Source organism: Haemorhous mexicanus, chromosome 25 (genome assembly GCF_027477595.1).
Source record: "Haemorhous mexicanus isolate bHaeMex1 chromosome 25, bHaeMex1.pri, whole genome shotgun sequence".
NCBI classification, from domain to species: Eukaryota; Metazoa; Chordata; class Aves; order Passeriformes; family Fringillidae; genus Haemorhous; species Haemorhous mexicanus.
In genome coordinates, this window is record NC_082365.1 from 5,542,537 (window position 1) to 5,563,141 (window position 20,605).

General features: G+C 54.2%; 1 protein-coding gene across 1 annotated transcript in view; it reads left to right on the forward strand.

Moving 5' to 3' along the window:
• Positions 1 to 6,521: 6,521 nt before the first annotated feature.
• Positions 6,522 to 20,605, forward strand: part of LGR6 (leucine rich repeat containing G protein-coupled receptor 6) — a 163,918-nt gene continuing 149,834 nt past the window's right edge. Inside the window, exon 1 of the mRNA XM_059867721.1 lies at positions 6,522 to 6,814. Within this exon, the coding sequence (XP_059723704.1) occupies positions 6,537 to 6,814 (278 nt within the window). The 5' untranslated portion in view covers positions 6,522 to 6,536. The remainder of the gene's footprint in view (positions 6,815 to 20,605) is intronic.

The following is a 20,605-nucleotide window of genomic DNA, read 5'->3' on the forward strand; positions in this document are numbered from 1 at the left end:
CCCTGTGCCCTGTGATCCTGCCTAGGGCTCTCTGCATCCCCTCCTGCACCTGCAAGCCCTTCTGGAGGGAGGGACTCCCTGCTGTCCTCCCCAGTGTGAGGCACAGGTTGGTTTGTGAGAAACAGCAATTTAAACCTTATAAAATGTTAAAGGTTCATTAAACCTTAACAAAAATCCAACAAAAGGACTAAATAAGGAAAAATTACAGCACTGGGAGCCCCTGTGACTGTCAGCCACATGCTCATCTTCAAAATGGATGCTCCCCCTTTTATATCTCTAGATCCCCTTCAAGTCCTGTCAGTTAACTCCTTCATTGCTGTCCAGGGGTGCAGATCACTTTCTTACAGCTTGGGTGGAGCTCAGATGTTGCCATAGAAACGAGCCAACCCTCCCAAATGCCCCAAGTACCAAGGCCATCCCATGATAACAATGAGGGGAGGACACATCACAGTTCTCTTAACACACACACACACACAATGTTCACCCCCCCATTGTGAGAGCCACCATCTCATCACTCATCTCTAACAGGTCCCTGCTGGAGCCTTGGCAGTGAAACCCAGCCAGCACCATCGGGGGCTGCAGCATGGCCTGGCTGTCCCTGGAGATCACAGCCACACTGGGATCCTGCTGGGCTCATCCAGAACCCCATCAAATCTGGAAAGGGGTGGAAAGAGGGCAGGAGCAGTTGCCCCATGGGAGCAGGGCAGGAGTTTGTGGTTTGTTCCAGGGGCCCCATGTCAGGCCCCTGCTGAGGACAGGAACCAACAGCCTCCAGCCCCTTGGCTCAACTGGCACTGCCAGTTTCCAGCCCGGGCAGGAGCTCAGCTGCATGTCCAGGGCATGGGCAGCCCCTCTGGGAGCACGATCCCCTGCCTGCACCCTGCAGGGACAGAGCCAAGGGCCAGCACCACCGAGATCCCGTGGCTCTGCAGGAGGGACAGCAGTGCTGGGCTTTAGGGTCCTGCCCAGCTGCTGCTGCCAGCCTTGACTGCCACCAGCTCCAGAAAACCCTGCCAGGCACAATCCTCAGCCTCTTTGGAACCTCACTTCTGGTCCCCAGAGAGGACCTGGCCAGGGCTGGCACTCGAGGTGCTGGCACTCGAGGTCCTGGCTCTCCTCAGGTAGAAGGCTGCACTCCAGAGTCAGACTGCCCTGGTTTAGGGCAAATCTGGAAGAAAACCTCCAAAGGGTCCCCTCCAGAAAGCAAACCCACACAGTCCCTCCCCCAAACCAGTTCAGGAAGGATTCCTCAGAGAGAAGTGGAAAGAACCTGTTTATTTAACAGGCACAGCACCCCCCAGCACACAAAATGAACAATACTGGCTGACACCACTCTGTCACTGCTCTGAAAAAGATGACAAATTCAGAAAGTCTCTCTTGGGAGTGGTCACTCTGTTATCAGTCCCTCTGGCACTGGGGCAGCTGCTGCAGCCACAAGGTGAAAAATCTGTTTCCCAGGTCCCAGTCCAGAGCAGGTTTGAGTGTTTCCAAAAAAGGGAAAGGAAAAACAGTCAGGGGAAAAATTCGGACTGCTTAGCTGAGCTAACTAATGAGCAGAAGCAAAAAGCAAAAAGCAAGAGCAAAGCAGGAGCAAAGCAGAAGCAAGAGCAAAGCAAAAAGCAAAAGCAGCACTATGTACTGTACTGTCTGTATGTCCCACCAGCCGTGGGGGAGCAGCTGATAAGAGACCAAAACAAAACTTTCACTCTCCAGAGCCAGTCTTCAAGGCACAGAACAGAATATCCAGCATAAACAGAACACACAAATGGGGATACACACATCATGATGTCACCCTAGGACACAGAGCCACAGCGTGTGCTGCTGGGGAATGCAGGCCCCTCCCAGCACCCCCAGCCCCCTCCCAGCCCCCTCCCAGCACCCCCAGCCCCCTCCCCACACCCCCAGCCCCTCTGTGCCCCTGGCCAGCTGAGGCCATGGCTGTGCTTGCAGCTCACCAGAACTGGACCTTGTTCCCCACTCAGGTCCTATTCTAAATTTCCCCGAGGTTTTTTTATAATTCCTGCTTTTAAGCAAATTGTAGAAATACTTATTATGTGGAGGCAGCAGGAGAAACCTCATCTGGGATGTAATCTGCCACTGAGAGGTGGCAAAAAATAAAATTTATTTTTAAAAAATCAAAAAAATTTACCAAACAAATTAAAAATAAAATAAAATTTAAATTTTTTTAAATTTACCAAAATTCTTTTTAAATTTTTTTAAAATTAAAAATTTAAACATTTATTTTAAAATATTGTATTTTAAAAATTAAAAAAATATTTTAATATTTTTAAAACTCTTAATGGATTAATCCATTAAGAAATTCCCAATAGCTACCCAGGAATTACAGTGGTACTATACAGTACTATTCAGCATTTTAAAATTTTTTAATTGTTATTTTCTTATAAGTTGACAATAAAATGAGGGTGCACTAGAACTGTACTGAAGTGTATGCTTTCAATCTTTTCTAAAATCAAATTGCAGGTGAATTGAAAGGCCTCAGACTTGTGATTGTTAAAAATTGATTGGTTTTCTGGAGGTGTTTTAGCAGTTTCTGGCTGTCTTTGATGGAAGTTTCCACACCTCTAGTGCTGCCTCAGTGTATTTTAGGCAGAGAAATCTTCTCAGGTGAGTAGAAAGAAGGCTACATGAAAGCAAAATAGAAGCATCTTCACCCACACCATGAGAAAATTCAATAGTTTGTAAAATGCTGCAAACTTTGAGAAGTTATCCTGCTCAGGAATTCCACTCAGTGTTTGGTGCCAGGGGTCTCAGCTCCCTCCTGGAAAAGCAGGGGGAGGGGGCAGGGCCCAGGGAGCCGAGAGTGGCTGGGGCATGTGCAAACCCAGGGCACAGGGAACATTTCTCTGTCTGCTCTGGGGTGCCCTGACCCCCAGGGGAGCTCTGACTTTGACCCTCATCCATGGAGAAAGTTTCCCAGACTTCAAGATAGACTGGAATCCACAAAAGTGTGAAATAGATTCTAGAGAGCAGTGTAGGTGTGTCACTGGGTGAGAAATTGAGGGTTTGGGATTTTTAGTGTGTTGTGGATGGAAGCAAGATGGAGGGCACAGGGTGCTGTCCTGGGTTTCTTCTTCATGCTTCTTCTTCCTCCTTCTCCATGGGTTTGGGTGGCATTTTGTAATTGGGCAGAAAAGTCCCCACTGGGGGCTCTGTGGGATCAGTTATTGGGGAAAAAGGGAAAATAATCCAATAATCCAGGTGTCAGCTCTTAATTGGATAGTTTAGTTTTAAAAGGCCTTGGAACAAGAGATTGTTGGCCATTTTGTGCCTTCTAATGAAAAGCTGCAGAACTCACAGCAGTGAGACTGTTTTACTGATCAGAAATAATAAACACCTGAGTCTGAACATGAACAATCATCTCAAGTGCCTTCAGCCCAGCCCCAGGAAACCCCCAGCTGGTACCCGGCAGGGGCAGCGCTCTCCCCTCGCTGCCGCTAGAGGACAACACACAAACACGGCTGAGCTGCAGGAAAACACCAATCCCGAGCAGCAGCAGGAGCTCTGTGCCCGCAGCGATGCCATGGCTCACTCTGAGCTGCAGGTTCAGCCAGACAGGGCTGGAAATTACACTTCCACCCCCGAGGGGCTTGTTCAGAAATTCCAGGTTTGTCATATGTAGTGGTTTTGGTTTGTTAATTTGAGATTTTATTAATTTTGAGATTATTAATTTGGGTTTCTTGGTTTTTTTTCATTTTTAACGTGTCTTTCACAAAGTTTTTGCATCACTTCTTTAAATTTTTCCTGAATTAAACTATGACACCATGGGAGCATCCAAGCTCTGTGGTCCAAGTAACTCGGTGTGCAGACCCTCAGTTTTGCCAGGATCCAGGTGACATGCTGGAATAAATGATCCTTTGGATATTGGCAGCTGTTATAAGATCTCAAAGAAATAAGACATGGATACGAACCCTCCCAGCCAGACTGGAATAAAAGGCAACAGAGAAGTCAAAGTGGAGAAAAGCTCTGCAACCCCAGGACATGCAGCTCCACAGAAATGTGAAAACTGCAGTCAGAACCTTCCTGAGGAAATATCCTTACTTCAGCTGAATGATGGTTTCAGCAGGAACCTCTTCAGTGGGATTTTCTGCAAGAACTGCATTAGCAGGGTGGTCAGCCAGAGCCCTGGTGCTGAGGCCAATTTTCTGAGTGAGGAATTGTCAGGAGGGGGTGATGTGGGGCTGTTGGCTGCTGAGGCTGGAGGAACAGGAGTCACAGATAAGAGCTGCTGCTGCTGCAGCCAGGAATGAGAGGCAACCCCCAGCTCCAGCTCAGGGGTTCTGCCCTCCCTGTAAATGGCACGAGGATCCAAGGGAGCTCTGAGCTTTGATCCAGCTGCATTTTCCAGGGAGGATGGAAAAATGAGGATGGAATCTTGTTTGGGCCTGGATTTCACCCCCCACCTACGACTCAGGGGTTCTGCCCTCCCTGTAAATGGCACGAGGATCCAAGGGAGCTCTGAGCCTTGATCCAGCTGCAGTGAACTTTCTCCAGCCTGACTTCCAGTTCCTGGCTGCTGTCAGAGCATGTCCAGCCCTCCAGGCCCTGCCAGTGTGTCAGAGCTGGAGGGGAAGCGTGCTGAGAACCCCAGGGACCCATCCCTCTGAGGAGGGCTCCCTGTCTCCCTCCAAGCTTTTGTGTTTTACATTTGGATCTGTCAAAAGACATTGCAAATGTTTAATTAATGACATCCCCAGCACTGTTCATGATGGAAGCAGCTCAATTCCAATTAAACCAGTTCCAGCTCCCAGACCAAAATCCTCTCTCTCCTCTGCACTGGGGGATGATTTTTCCAATGACTGCAGCAGTCATGGGAGTCCTGGAGCTGCAGGACCTGAATGCACTTTGCAAGTGAAATGGTTTCACATCCAGCATCACCCCAGCCAGGAGCCCTCAGAAGACTCTGTCCATCAGCCCCCAGCCCTGAACTCCATCTCAGCAGTGTTTTGGGGAGGAGATTCCTGCTCTTGCAGGTCTCAAGGCACCCCAGCCCCGTGAGCTGGAGCTGTTCAAGTCTCCCACTGTGCCAGTTCACCTTCCTGACCCCAGGTAACACTTCAGCTCTTTTATCCTGCAATAATGAGGACATCAGTCAGGAAACTCTCATGCAGAAGGAAAGGCCTGTTCAGAGGAAGCAGGGCTGTGAAAGCATCCCTCAGTCTGTGCCTTGGCCAGGGGCACTCTGCCACAGCATGGGTACATTGGGAGGGGTGACTTTTTGGGTACAGTTTGCAGCCACCCAAACCTGGGCCCTTCTTTCTCTGCCCCATTCACCTCCTCCATGCAGGGGTGAGAGGGAGGCAGGGGGAGGAACAAACCAGGGTCCAGATGCACCTAAAGCCCCATGGACAGCTGTCTGGCTTCAGGTGATGCACCTAAAGCCCCATGTGCAGCTGCTGTCCCTGTTGCAGACGAGGTGTTTGGCTCTGTACAGAAATCTGGGGTGGTTCAAGCTGTGGGGCCAGGCTCACCCCTACCCCTCCAACCCCTGCCATGGCATGGGGTCATCCCACCTGAGGGCATCACAGTGACATTGAGCAGCCTGTGGCTGGCATGAGGGAGGACACAAAGCTGTCCTTTGCAGCCCTCTCCTGTGCAGCTGCAGCACCCTTTGCTGGGCAGGTGTTTCTGCTACCCCAGAACTCGGCAGCTCCTTGACACAGCAGCCTGGTCCGATGCCCACCCCACATGTTCCAGGACACTGGGAGGCCCTGGCCTGGGCAGTGCCCCCTGCTAAGCCGGGCTGTGACACAGGTCCAGAGGACACAGCTTCAAACCCCCACTGAGTGGAGTATTCCCCTACTTTGGCCGCTTTAGCCAGGGTTAGAAAGGGCTCTGGAAGGATCCCAGCCCCCTGCTCCTGCCACCAGTGCGGGGCGGCTCCTGCAAGCACAGCTCACACGTGGTCACACCTGGGCAAAGCCAACACAGCACCGTGTCCCCCCATGTGACACTGCTGCTCCATCCCCTGTGTCTCCCCTTCTGCAAGGAGAGAGCAACAGGGCTGCTGGAGAGGGACAGCTCAGGACAGACAGACAGACAGACAGCCTCAAGCATGGTCACTGCCAGCAAAGAGCTGGTCCTGAGCTCCTCCGTCCCTTCTCCTCTGACTTTCCAGTCACAGCTGAGTTTAGCAGCCAGCAGAGACACCGAGTCCTTTATCTGGGGTTGTATTTCAGTGTCCCCAGGTCTGGAGCCCTTGAAGTGCCTGGGGTACTCCTGCCTCACTGCTTACACTCCTCTGCCCTGCTGGAGCCAGCCCTGCCTCTCCCTGCCCTGCTATCTCACAAAAACACGGTTACAAAACAAGCCAGCGTCCTGGAGCTATGAACAGGTCTTTATTTGTTGAGGTTTCTTTTGGGTTTTTTTTTTCCTCCCCTTTCTTCCCTTTGAATGAAATTCCTGCCAGCTCTAAGAGAGAGAGAGAGAGGGAAAGAGTAGAAAGTTTAACTCCTCCCATTGGAGTGTCTCACGCCCCTGCCCAGCCCTTGAAACCCAATAACCAAGATCATTCAGCGATGCCTCCCCTTGCCCGGCCGCATCCTCGGCGCAGCGGGACCTGCCGGAGCTGCCGTGCCCGCTGCAAGCCCCGCAGGGCGAGCATGGCCGGGCTCCTCTTCTGGGGCATTCTCCTGGCGTGCTGTGCCCGCTGCCAGGCGGTGCCCGCGGAGCCAGGTGCGCCCTCCTGCCCGCCCCAGTGCCACTGCGAGCAGGATGGCATCGTGCTCTCGGTGGATTGCTCCGAGCTGGGGCTCTCGGAGGTCCCTGCCAGCCTGAGCCCTCTCACCGCCTACCTGTAAGTACAGACTCACCCCAACCCTCGCTGCTTCTTTTTGCAATGCTTCCCCCGGAGCCCTCCGACAGCTGCAGCTTTCCTCCGGCTTGGAAGCTGGTGCCACATATTCCCGAAATTAAATTTCCTGTGGAAATTAGAAACCAAGCAAAATAACAACAAAAAAGGCAGCTCTTTGGGCAGGACCTGCCAAGCTCCCCTCCTCCCGCGCCCCTCTGCGAGCGCTGTTTATACTGCGATGTTCTGCTCTGCTCCGTGATTGCAGCGGACCGGGGAACTGACTGCTCGATTTTGATTGTCTGAGCACATAATGGAGTATTTTTACACAGCAATTAGCGCAAACTGCTCTGGGATCCTTCTGTCAAGCATTTCAATAGCTGCAATAACTCAGAGCTTTGCGGGGTTTGGGTTGTGCTGGCCACCAGCAGTGTCCGAGCTGCCTTTTTAAAATGAGTATTTAAGCCTTGGGAGAGGTCTGGGGGGTTGGAAAGTGTTGTGATGATTTATGTATTGATTTTATTTAGGAATTATTGATTATCTGAATGTTTCATACCCCTTCTGATGTTAATACCCCGAAGGGTTGATTGACAGACTGCTGCGTTCATTTCTAGCCCCAGAGGTGGTCTCGGTGCCATCATTCTGGTGATGACTGAGGATCCTGATAAGCGGCTGTGGAAAATCTCAGGCTTTAACCGGGAGAGGAAACATCCATCTCAGGGAGACAAGTTATCCCTGAGGAAGATGCTTCCTGGGTTCGTACGCTGCAGCCGCAGCTGTTTGGCAGGCAGGCTGGGCAGGACCGCGGCATTCCCAGCTCGGAATGCAGCCAGGGCAGTGCCAGGGAAGCCGTGTGTGCCACAGCCCTCAGGGAGCACAGGCAGCCCCAGACGGTGCTGGGGATGTTCATTCTGAGCTCACTGCTGAGAGGGGACCCTGCCTGGGGCTGGCACACAGACCGTGGGGTGCTTTTCCGACGTCCCTGGATGGTGCTGAGACGCAGGTGCTCAGCTGTCAGAGCAGAGCACCCAAACCCGCCCAGGAAGGGCTTTTGCACAGCCAGGTGGAAGCTGCCGGTGCTGGGTGAGCTTCTCTGCTCCTCCTGCTCGCCTGAGGAGCGCAGTCTTGTGCCAGCCCCTGGATGGCCCGAGCTGTGCTGGGTTAGCTGGGAGAGAAATAAGGCAGGGCGGGACGATGCTCACTGGAGACCATGAAAGATGAGAGAAATGTGTCATGAAGGCTGTATTTCCCCTGGGAGAGAGAACCACTTGTGACATGAGGTGTGACTGCACAGAACTGTCCCTGGGGCTGGTTTGGAACCGGCTGCCCACGAGTGGAAAGTCACAGGACCATGAGGGAGAATGCAGAACATTGCCTGCTTCTGTGGGGACGGGGGCAGCTCCATCAGGCACCCCCTTCACCCTAAGGTGCCACAGAATGGGGCCCCCGTTGGTGCCGCTCTTCAGAGAAGATGCTGCAGGTCATCCCCACAGAGCTGTCCCTTGGGCTGGGAGCTGCGGAGCTGTCCCATGAGCCCAGGGACACTCCGGTGCTCCCGGAGCTCCGTGCCGCCTTCACCCTGCCCACGGTGGCTGGAGCAGGGACACGGAGCGCTGGGACACCGATCCCTGTGCATGGACCAGCGGGGGGATGCTCAGAGGTGCAGCCGGCCCGGAGCGGGTGCACAGCCGGTCACTGCGGCGGGTGCTGGCAGAGCCCTGGATTTCAGCGGGACTGGATCCTCGGGACAGCCTGGAGCACCCCGCACTTCGGGATGCTGCTGGTGCTGTCCCTTGGCCGCGGCCCCGTTCCGGTGTCTGTCCCGGCCCCGCTCCCCGTGTCTGTCCCGGCCCTGTTCCCGTGTCTGTCCCAGCCCCGTTCCCGTCTCTGTCCCGGCCCCATCCCCGTGTCTGTATCTCTCGTGTCCGCACCGGCTCCGCTCCCCGTGTCTGTCCCTGCCCCGCTCCCGAGGCTCACACGGTGCTGCCGGTGACAGCGCTGCCCCCGAGCCCGGGCAGAGCCCCCTCCCCAGCCCCCGGGCAGGGCTGGCCCGGCCGGGGGGACCCTCTGGGTGCGGGGCGGGCCCGGCGGTGTCGGGGGAGCCTCGGTTAGGGTTCCTCCCTTCCACTTCGGGGAAAGCCGACCCGTCTGGTGCTTCTCCACTAAAGCTGCCAGCGAGAGCACCGAACAGATGTGATGGAGGCAGAGAGTCGGGACGAGCTGGGGATGACTGGGGCAGCACCGGAGAGCTGGGTTCTCCCTGCTCTTGTCACTACTGTCAGCAAGTTAGGTGAGATCAGCTCCCCAGGTACAGGTGGGCAGCCAGGGCTGGTTTGTCACAGCAAATCAGCATAAATTTTCTGGGAAATATGGATATTGGAGTGAGATCTCAGTTCTTCGTGGAAATACAGGCTTGAACTCCCCATTCAAATGTGTAAAGAAATGCTGGATTGCTTTGGAGAGCTACAAGGGCTGAAGAGGGAGCCCTGGAAGGGCAGCAGGAGCACGGAGCTCGTGGGCAGCTACTCACAAAACCTTCCAGCTTCTTTGCTCCGTGCCCTGTGCTGTCGGCAAGTCACGGGCACTGTGAGAGCAGCACTGCCTCCGGAGCAAGAGAAAGGATCCTGTAATCACCCTTGATTAGGCTCTGCCTCAGCACTAATGAGCTGGTGCCCGTGCCCCATCCTGCCGGTGCCGCGCCCCCACCGTGCCTGTCTCCCTGCAAGAATCCTGTCCTTGTTCACTGCTGCACCCCTCTGAACTTGGCCCCGATCCCGTCCCAAGCCAGGTGCTTTCAGTGGTGAAAATTTCATCGCTGGTGAAATTGCAGCTGTGGTCCAGGAGAGGGGAGAGATTTCCCCTTTAGCTGAGGTGCCAGCGCCAGTCCTGTGTGCCCATCTCTGTCCCTCAGAGTATGTCAGAGCTGATCTGGGGCTGCAGCACAGGGGGCTGGAGCTTCTGGGGGCTCCCTGGAAAGGACTGCAGGGAGCTGGGAGTGTAGGAGAGTGGAGCTGCATAGGGGAAGGTTCCTGTGCAGCAGAGAGGTCACTGCACGAAGGGGCTCACAGGAGGATGGGAAAATGGGAAAAGCTTCTTGGTGCTTAAAATATTGTCTTAGCCGTGATCCCTGGCACCACTGCCCACCCTGCACGTGACCTGGAGGAGCAGCCCCACCTCAGATTGCCCAGGGAGTCACAGGGGCTGGTGCAGTTCTGTCCCCAGCTGTCCCCATGGCTGTCACCAGGAAGGTGCCTGCAGTTGGGTGCAGGTGCTCAGGGCAGCCTCCTGCCCCAGGAGGGGTGAGGAGCAGTTAATGAGAAAGGAAAAATAGCAAAGATGCAAAATGAACAATCAAATGTAAACAGCAGCCAAGTGTTTTCTATTGTGAGGCAGCTGGAAATTAACTACTCCTCATAGTCACATGGGAATATTTAACATTCAAAATATGTTCAAAAGCAAAAAAATCAAAATTACCAGAGAGTGGACTCTTTAAAAATTAACACCCAAGAGGAAAAAGAAAATCAGAAATATTTTGCCTGCTTTGTAAAAATTTATAATCCTGACCCTCTCAGTCCCAAGGGCCTGACACCAGCCCCTGCAAGGGGGACAGGTGGCAATGCTGGGGGTGAGGTAATGATCTCAATTTGCTGAGGCTGCTCTTTTTTCACAAAAAAAGAGAAGACACTGCGTTGGTTGTGCCTGCCAGGTCCCCCCCAGAGATGTGCTGGCCTGTCCAGCTGTCACTTGCAGGAAAGAAAGGGAGAGCCTGTCTCAGCAGAGGCCACCTTGGGATGGAAAAGCAACACCAGTGGTGCCATGGCCACGAGTGGACATCAGCTGGCCAGGAAGCACACACACCCACACCCTGCACAGGTCTAGAGGGGTGTGACAGTGTCTTCTCCCCAGCCACATACATGGGGAGGTACTGGAAGGATTGCCCAGATGTCCTAGGCTGGAAGACATTCCTGGAGGTCTCTTATCCACTTTCAAATGGGTCCATCTTGTGAGGCTGGTCAGGATCTTGTCCAGCAGGCAAACCTACTGGATAATCTGGAGTATCTCTAAGAGTCCCTCACCTTTTTCCCATTTTTTACCATCCCATGTTTCCTAATATCAAATTGCAAATTCCTATGGCTCTTTTGTGCCCATTACCTCTCATCCTTCCCCTGCACAGCTCCACGGAGATGTTGTCTCCAGCTTCTCTACACCCTTTCAGTCAATAGTTAAAGAGAGCAGTAACACTCTTAACTATTGCTCCTGTTTTTGTGAGGACTGATCAAACCTCCTGGGGTGAGCAGCATGTGGGGCAGAGTGGGGAAATCTTGATTTGGAAAGCCAGGTGTCTGCTGAGGAAGGCAGGAGCCTCCCCTGAAATGGAAAATGTAAACTCCACCCCTCCCTCTGAATTGGTATAAATTTTAGATTAAGGGGCTCTCAGGCAAAAATTATGGGAGCAGGAATAACAGTTCTTTAAGAGGGAAGAAAAAAAAAAGATAATTTACCAAAACTTTTTATCTTCTTAGGGAAGAAGATAAAAAGTTTCAGTAAATTAAAACAACCCTGACAGAGCCAGAACACACCTGACACCCTGTGGGTCAGGGTGCTGGCAGCAGTCCCACTGGAATTGTGGCTCAGCCCTCCTGCAGTGTCAGGGGTGGTTCTGCTGGAGCAGGGATCCTGGAGAAAGGTGCAGTCTTCCTCTGGAGATCCAGGGGCAGAGGCAGCTGCTGTTCCTCTGGGAAATCCAGTGGAGAAGCTGTGCTGGTGTTCCAGAATCTCCAGATTATATCTGGGTAGGAATGCTTGGCTCCTCCCTCTGGGCTCACATCTCCCAATGGGATGCTGCAGTTCTTATCAGCCATGCAGGGACATTCAATGGCCTCTTATCAGCAGGTAATAATTATTATAATATCAGCAGATAATTATTAACATAACATAACATAACATAACATTACATTACATTACATTACATAATTAATATAATCTCTCCCAGAAGGAGGAGTGGCTGTGGAAGAGATAAGGAAAGCTGCCCACTGAACAGAAGACAGCTGCCACATAGATGGCAAATGGAATCCAATTTTCTTGGCAATCCAGGACAGGGGAGCACAGCCCTGTGGGAGAGGGGGAAGGGAGGTACTGCAGGGGGGGAGATCAGGGGCACAAACTGGAGGGTGCCACACACCAGAAGCACCCTGGCTCAAAGCTCAGCAGGAGGAGCCATCCCCCCCTTCCACAGGTCTCAGGTCTCCCCAGCCCCACGGAGGGGTCAGGCAGTTCTGCTGCTCTGTGCCCACCCCCAGAAACACCAGTGCCTGCTGTGTTCCTGCCTCAGGCCCCTGCACACCTCGCTGTGGAGCCAGGCACAGCCTGCAGAGCTGTTCTGTGTCCTGGGAAACCAGCAGAGACCTGGGGCAGGACACAGCTGATGGGGCTGGCAGGCTGCTGCCGCCACAGCAGGAGCTGGGGGAGGGAAAAGCAGCAGGTCCTGGCTGCTCCCAGGTATCACCAAGCATCTCATGAGGCTTCTCACTCCCCACACTCTTTCCCTTGAGGAGAATGGGACCAGGAGCCTTCAGGGCTGTTCTCATCTTGCAGAGGCATTTTGGGACACTGTCTGGAATTTAGCATCCCACTGGAAGTCTGGGGCCCTGCTTCACCCATTCTTCCCCTCTGAGCTGCCCTGTGGAATCAGGTGCCACAGACCCCTGACAGGGATGCTCAGGAGACAGGGATGCTTTGAAGCTGAGGAGACACTTCCCAGGTCACACATTGCTGGATCCAGCACAGGGCAGAGTGAAGGAAAGATACTATTTTCTTGATATTTGCATTTTCTAAAGAGCCACAGAGTGGCAGGTGGGTGAGGCAGCAGGTTTCCAGGCTCAGCACAGAGCTGGTGCCTGCAGCAGCACAGCAGCAGTGCTGAAGGAGCTCTCCTCAGCCCAAATCCCTCCTCATGTGCAATATCTGCCCCTTGCAGCCCCCTCTGTGGTAAGGACAGCCACCAGAACCCCCCAGGATAGGGAGCACCCAGGAACTGCCACAGGAGCTGGCACACCAGGATGTGTGGCTGCCCTCTGGGCAGGCAGGACAGCCCTGAGGAGGGCATTGGGGCTGAAGGGCGATTAAAGCTCCCAAGGATTTGGGGTTCCTGCAGGGGTGACAGGGACCCCTGTGTGCCTTTGGGACAGTCACACACCCTAGGGAGAAAGAGGGAGCAGCCAAAAATGCAGAGAGCACAAAGTCCCAATGCAAAGTGTAAATTAAATCCTTCCAGGGGCAGTGCTGCCCTCCTGCCCCAGGTGATTGTGTACAGACCAGTGAGTCACCATCCTGTGCCCGATGCTTGCCCGGGACCAGGGCCCCTCTTCAGCTTCTTCTCCATGCCATGGTCACCTCAGGAGCCCCACTGCTGCAGCAGGACCCATCCAGACACACCACAGAGGTGCAGACTCACGGCCAGACCCTTCCACTTCTCAGGCCACGATGCACCTCAGGACTACCAAATGCTCCTACAGCTGGCCAGCAGACTGGGGCTGCTCTCTGCCTGACCTTCCTTCCTGCTGCCCGACTGATAGGAAGAGCCATTCCTGCCCTGTTGGCTTGGCTTAAAAGCCAGGTGTCTGTTAAAGAAGGCAGGAGCCTCCCCTGAAATGGAAAATGTAAACCCCCTCCCTCTGAATTATTATAATTTGGAAATCAAGGGGCTCTCCGGCAAAGATATGGGCATAGGAATAACAGTTCTTTACTAGGGGGGAAAATAAAAAAATAAATTTAAAATGCAGTTATACAAAACAGCACCAGAACAGGCCCTGCCCCCCTGTGTGTCAGGGTGGTGGCACAGTCCCATCCCAGGGGGGCTCAGGCTGGTGGCACAGTCCCATCCCAGGGGGGCTCAGGGTGGTGGCACAGTCCCATCCCAGGGGGGCTCAGGGTGGTGGCACAGTCCCATCCCAGGGGGGCTCAGCCCTCCTGCAGTGCCAGCTGTGGTTCTGCTGGAGCAGGGATCCTGCACAAGGGGGGAGTTTTCCTCTGCAGCTCCAGGGCTGCTGGAGATGGGCCTGCTCTCCCTCTGGGAATGCAGGGCAGCAGAAAGCTGCTCCTCTGGGAATGCAGTGGGCAAAGGCTGCTGTGCTGTTCCCAGGTCAGATTGGATCCAGGTAGGAATGCTTGGCTCCTGCCCTGGGCAGAGCATCTCCCCATGGGATGGTGGAATTTGATCAGCCCTGCAGGGACACTCAGTGGCCATGGACAGCAGATAATTAATAATTAATAATTAATGGCTCATTAATTAATCTCCTGGAGAGAGGATTGGCTGTGGGAGAGATAAAGAAAATTGCCCCATGAGCAGCAGAGAACTGCCCCAGCTCTGACAGACTGGAAACAGAATTCACACTTATCTTACAATCCAGGACACCTGTACAGTCCAAAGTCCACAATCTCATCCTTGGGAATGCCTGGGAGAAGGGAAACCAAAGCAGGAGCAATGGGAAATGTTTGTGGGCTTGGGGTTGTGGATGAGGGAGATAAAGCTGGTGAGGGGCACTTGAAGAGCTGGGCTCTGCACACTGCATTCACAGGTTTATATTCACAATTTATCAGCTTTGAGGAACTTTTTTTTCCCACACCTAAAATATCAGGGCTAACAAGGGTTTCCTACTTTCAGGGATTTGGGTTCCTTCAAAGGGACTCTGCAGAGTCCATCTGCTGACTCCACACAGGCACTCCACAGGGACACAGCTGTGCTCTGCATCCTTGCCAGCAGCATCCCAAAGATTTTAGGGGCAGGCAGGGATTCAGCTCCCTTTGCCCAGCACCTCAATCACAGCCTCAGACTCTCCTGTGGGTGACAGTGGCTTTTTGCTGGCGTGTTGCTGTGAGTGCCCCAAGGGGGCACATCTCCCAGCATGATGACACTTTGGGATACCCAAATGGGCTGGTCCAAACCAAGGACTGACTTCAGGGAGAGCTGCTGGCACTGAATCCAGGGCTCTGGCTGGCGTTTCGCTCTGGAGCAGGGAGATGAGCACTAACCAGAAACAGGAATTCCTGTCCTGTGCTCCCCAGCCTGCAAGGAGGAGAAAATCAAATGAAGAAAATCTGGGACCAGGCACAGCTTGTGAGAGAAACTGAACAGCACCAAGGAAACAGCACAGCTCCTGAGCAAGTGTTTCCAAATGTTCTTTTGTGTCCTCTGAGCAATGTGGAGCTCCCAGCCCAGCAGGAGCTGAAATGCCCTGGTCCCTTGGGCACACCAGTGCTCAGTGTGCCTTCATCCCTGCACTGAGGATGATGAGCATGATTCTGCAGAAGCTTCATGGCTGTGTGTCTGGACGCGAGGCTCAGGGCAGTGGAAAGACACCAAACTCCACAGCAAGCAGACAAAATAGTGGTGAGGGAGCCCAGGTCAGGGGGCTGGAGGGAGTGAGGGGTGGGTGGGAGTGCTCAGAGCAAAGCCAGAATTGCAGGACCATTAATCATAGAGCCACAGGACAGTTTGGGTTGGAAGGGACCTCAAAGATCATCTCATTCCACCTTCCGCTTGCTCAGGCTGCTCTAAGCTCCATCCAACCTGACCCCAAACACTCCCAGGGATGGGGCAGCCACAGCTTCTCTGGGCACTCTGTGCCAGGGCCTCCTAGCCCTCACAGGGAAGAATTTCTTATGAACATATAATCTAAATCTGCCCTCTGTCTGTGGGAAGCCATTCTCCCTTATCCTCTCACTATCTGCCCATGTAAAAATTGCTCTCCCTCTTTTCTTTAAGCCCCTTTAGGCACTGGAAGGAGCTCTGAGGTCTCCCCAGAGCTTCTCTTCTCCAGGCTGAGCCCATGCCTTCATAGGGAAGTCAGTCCTGGAGCTGCCTGAAGAGCATGTTTGGTGGGATGGTTTTCCAAGCAATATCTCATTTAATTGAAAAGGAAAAGCTTAATGAAAATGGACAGTGTTCATGGGGCTGTAAACAGTAGAAATGTAGTAACAAGTTCAATCAGGAGAGATTATTTCAATGTTTTCACTTCATGGTGTCTTTCTAAAAAAGAGTTTCCATTTACATATTTTCACCTACTGGTGTTACATTTGGCCATTTAATATCCACATTGCAAGACTTCAAGACTATCAAAGCAAAACATTTTGCTGTTTTTAAAACACAGTGTATTTTTTTTTCTATGCTAAATATTGCCATGCTGGCTCTTTGTTCTAGGCCCAAGGGAAAGGAAGTTCAGAAGTGTCTGAATTTCCAATGAGTTTCATGACATCTCTTCCCATTTCCTCCTTCTGCTTCATCTCCCAGGCCCCTTTTGTGCCACAGGCTCTGCTCCCCTTCTGCTCTCGATGCCATGAGGTAGCAGCACTTTGGGTCCAGCAGGGTTCACTTTACCTGCCTGCTGTTTTCCCACTGTGGGTAGGGCTGCATTAATGGGATGCTGTGCTCTCTGGAGGAAACTGGTCCATGAACAAGGGGTGCATCCCTCAAGTCCTTCCAGACACAACAGGCAGTGCTGCAGGTGCCAATGCAGGGGCCAATGCAGGTGACAATGGCTGTGCCTACAGTGCCGTCACGCCTGAGACCTCCCCAGGATCTCAGCTCCAAAGGAAAGAGGCCTTTCTTGCAGGGCTGGTGGGAAGTGGTGAGGGTATATGGCTGTGGGCAGATCTCTGACTCTTGGTGGGGACACTTTCAGATACCACAGAATTCTGGGATCTTCTGAGCTGGAAGGGGCCCACGAGAGTAGTTGAATTCAGCTCCTGCACGAGGGGAGATGCAGGACGGCTCTGCCCCATCCCAAAGCCACCAGCTGGTGCCCAGGTCACTGCAGGAGGGGCAGCAGCCCAGCCTGAGCTTCACTCGCTGCGCTCCGGCAGCAGCAGAGCAGGTGCGTGGAGGGAGGGAGGGCTTGGAGCCGCTGTGACAGAGCTGCGGCTGTGCTGGCTGGACAGGCTGGACTGCCAGCACGCCTCCTCCCTCCTCCTTCCCTCCGCAAACCGCTCCAGGACTCGGCCGGGGCTGGCGGAGCGCGGCCGCTCCGCTGGGGCTCTGAGGGATGCCCCAGTGCCGTCCCTCGGCCAGGCGCGGGCAGCCCGGCCGGGGAGGGAGGGAGCCGGGGATGGAGGGAGCTGCTGCTGGCCGGCCACAAGCCCTGGGCTCCGGCTCTCCCAGCCCCATCCCGCTTTTCCTCTCCTGCCCCCCCGAAAGCCGCGGCTGAGCCCGGCTCTCGGCAAGGTCCTTGCAGCGCAAAGCCTCGCTCCCCCCGCTCCCTGCCCGCCCCCCGGGCTAAGCAATGCGCCACAGCCTCCCCTCTCTCCCGCCCTTTCTTGAAGAATAACCTCATAAATCTGCCCGGGGCAACGAAAACACTGAGCTCATGGCCCTTAGATCTGTGTGGGAGGAGCTCTCGCCGGCGATTAAAGGAGTTGAAGGTTTGCTTTGAAAAGCTCTTTGATTCTGCTGGGGGCTCTGGTGCCAAAGGCAGCGCTGGGGCTGCGAGCGCCGCTCCCCCCCTGCACCTGCCTGGGTCAGGGAGCAGCGGCGGCCCGGGGCAGGGAAGGGGGAGCACCGCTCCCGGCTCGGCACGGGGAGCCCAGGAACCCCTCTGGGAACAGGGGGAGCCCAGGAACCCCTCTGGGAGCGGGGGGAGCCCAGGAACCCCTCTAGGGAGCTGCAGGAGCAGAGCGCTCCCAGCTCGGCACTCGGTGCCCAGGAACCCCTCTGGGAACAGGGGGAGCCCAGGGACCCCTCTGGGAACAGGGGGAGCCCAGGGACCCCTCTGGGAACAGGGGGAGCCCAGGGACCCCTCCGGGGAGCAGGGGGAGCAGAGTGCTCCCAGCTCGGCACTGGGAGCCCAGGGACCGCTCTGGGCAGCGCGGAGCATCCTCTGCCCGGATCGGGGCAGGGGCTGTGGCTGCCCGGGACACCACCCACGCAGCCGGGGTGTGACATGGCTCCGTGCCTCTGGAACACGCTGCTCCTCAGGTCCTGCCTCGCAGGGGCTGGGCTGGGCTCAGGGACGGGGGTCCTGCCGCTGGGACAGGGACCGAAGGCACAGGAGAGGACTCAGGACAGGGATCACGAAGCAGCGCTCTGAAAAGGGGTGGGAAGGGATAGGGCAGGGCTGGCAGGGCTGGGAAGGGAATGACTTGAGTTTGGTAGGAGCAGAAGAGAGATCAGAAAAGGTCTTTGTGAGGAGCAGCAGGACCAAGCAGGAACATCCTGTGGCAGCCCAGCTGAAACAGAGCCGGGCTCCAGCCCGTGGGGAGGCAGGAGCTGTGCCAGAATGGAGAGCAGGGGGAGGATCCAGGGAGGCTCAGGTGCTGCCTCCAGTCCTGCAGGGATGCACCGAGGACCCAAAAAGGGCTCATGTAAAAGCATTCCCGGCTGCACCAGCCCAGGCTTTGCTGGCAGGGATGAAGGAGGGCAGCTCCCAGCCTCCTCCCCTCCAGGGATGGACAGGTCTCTCAGGCTATCCACAGCTCTCTGTCTCCCTTTGCCTTGTTTGCAGCCTTCCTGTAGTTGTTTCTAGCCCTTTGAAGGATTTGCAAATGAAAAGCAGTCCCCATGGGAGGGGAGCAGTAGAACACACCTGTAAGGGCAGGACATGCTCAAGGGACATGCTGTCTGTTCTTGTGAGCAGCCACAGGTCCCACTACAAAGAGAGCCCGGGAGACAGGATGGTTTCCAGCACTGAACACCCCCGTGGGGCACCAATTAGGAACATTCCCTTGGTTCAAAGGCAAGGTGAAGCCCAAGCACCACGTGTCATCCCATCAGATGTGCCACGCTGGGAACCACAGGGCTGCAAGGGGAGCAGAAATTTGGCCTCCTCTGCCAAGTATGGCAGGGAGACCAGGGCCAGGCAGGCTGAAAGGCTTGGATACTGAGCCCTGAAAGCCACCAGCCCCTGGGACATCCCCCTGCCTGTGCCACCTCCCAGCACTGGCTGTGCCAGCATGGAGCGATGGGAGTTGTGGCAGTGTGCCGTGTGGCAGCACCAGGGATCTCAGGGACCTGCAGGATCAGAAGGCACAAGTCACCTCCCCAAAGATGCCATCTGATGTGAGGATGGCTCTGGGTATAATTGTGTCTTGAAATTTCAAGAGAATTCACAATTGTGGGTGTTTCTCAGCCTCAGTAAAGTAAATATTCATCTTTGCATGAAACCCGCAGGAAAGATATTTGCACCTTTAGATAGAAATTCATCTTCTGTCTTTCCCTGAGGACACAAGAAAAAATTCTGGTTGCAGGAAACAATCTCTGCAGTTCTGCTTTATCCCTGGTTGTGCATCCCTGAAAGTGTCCCCACCAGTCCCTCAGGGCTTGGGGGCTGAGAAAGGAAATAGCCATGTGAGCATTTCCTCTTAGAATGACAGAATGCCAGAATGGGTTGGAAAGAACCAGAAAGTTCATCCTGTTCCACCTGCCTGCCATGGGCAGGGACACCTTCCACTGCGCCAGGCTGCTCCAAGCCCTGTCCAACCTGGCCTTGGGCACTGCCAGGGATGGGGCAGCCACAGCTGCTCTGGGCACCCTGTGCCAGGGCCTCCCCACCCTCACAGGGAACAATTCCTTCCCAACATCCCAATATCTCAGGCAGTGCAAAGCCATTCCCCCTTGTCCTGTCATTCCAGGCCCTTGTCCCAAGTCCCTCTCCATCTCCCTTGGAGCCCCTTTAGGCCCTGCAGGGGCTCTGAGCTCTCCCTGGAGCTCTCTCCAGGTGAACACCCCCAGTTTGCCGGCCTGGCTGCAGAGCAGAGGGGCTCCAGCCCTGGGAGCAGCTCAGAGCCCCCCCTGGGCTCGCTGCATTCCCCAGGCTGCACTGGCTCACCCTGGCTGAAGCAGGAGCTCACCCTCACACAAGCAGGAGTTCTGTGCTGCTCATGCCCAGCTGGCTGCTCCCAAGGGAAGAATAAGATGCAGTTCCACAGAGCTGCTCTCTGGCTCTCTTCTCCTGGGCACAGGGGCTGGCAGTGGTCAGATATCACCCCAAAACTGGAAGGTCCACTCACCTACCAAAGGACAGAGATGCACCTTTAGGCTCAGGTGTGGGGTACTGAAGCAAAGGCATGACAGCCAGGACAGGACCCTGATCGGAGGTGCAGGTGAGGTTTGTGTGCTGCACTGATTTCCTGTGGCAGTGTGTTCCATGCATTAATGAGGTCCTGCTGCACAGGGAGGTTTGATGTGTACCCTGGTGCTCCATGTGTGTCACTATAGGACATGAAATGACACGACATGCACACACTTTTGTTTTCAAGGTAAAAAGAAAAGTTTATTTTCTGACTCTAACATTTATAAATTTCTAAAAGTGACAGTAGATTAGAAAGTGCTTCCTCTCCAATGACACTAAACAAACTAACAGTCTATCAAATTTCTCTTCTTTCAAAAAAGAATACAAAACAATAAGTTATTTAAAGAAAATGTGTGAGAAAGTTCATTACGAAAATGTAAACATCAGAAAGCTTAAAAAATCTTTAAAAATTAAAGCAACACATGTGGGGCTTTCTAGAGCATGGAGCAGCCATCCTTCACCTGCTGTGTGTAACTTCTCTCCAGCTCAGGGCCAGGCAGCAGGTTCCTGTGCTGCAGGTTGTGTTTGCAGCTGCGTCCTGAGTGGGGAAGTGCCTGCCAGTTTAGGTATTGTTGTGCTTTCATGTGGTGTAAGACAGCAGAAGATTTATTAGTGACAAAAGCATGAATGCTGGAAGCTGTGATTTATTGAAGGAGGGGGAGAGGAAATGTGCTGCAGCCCATGCTGGTTAGTGTGGTGTGTCTGAGGTGAGCTCGTGCACGCTGTGAGACCCGCC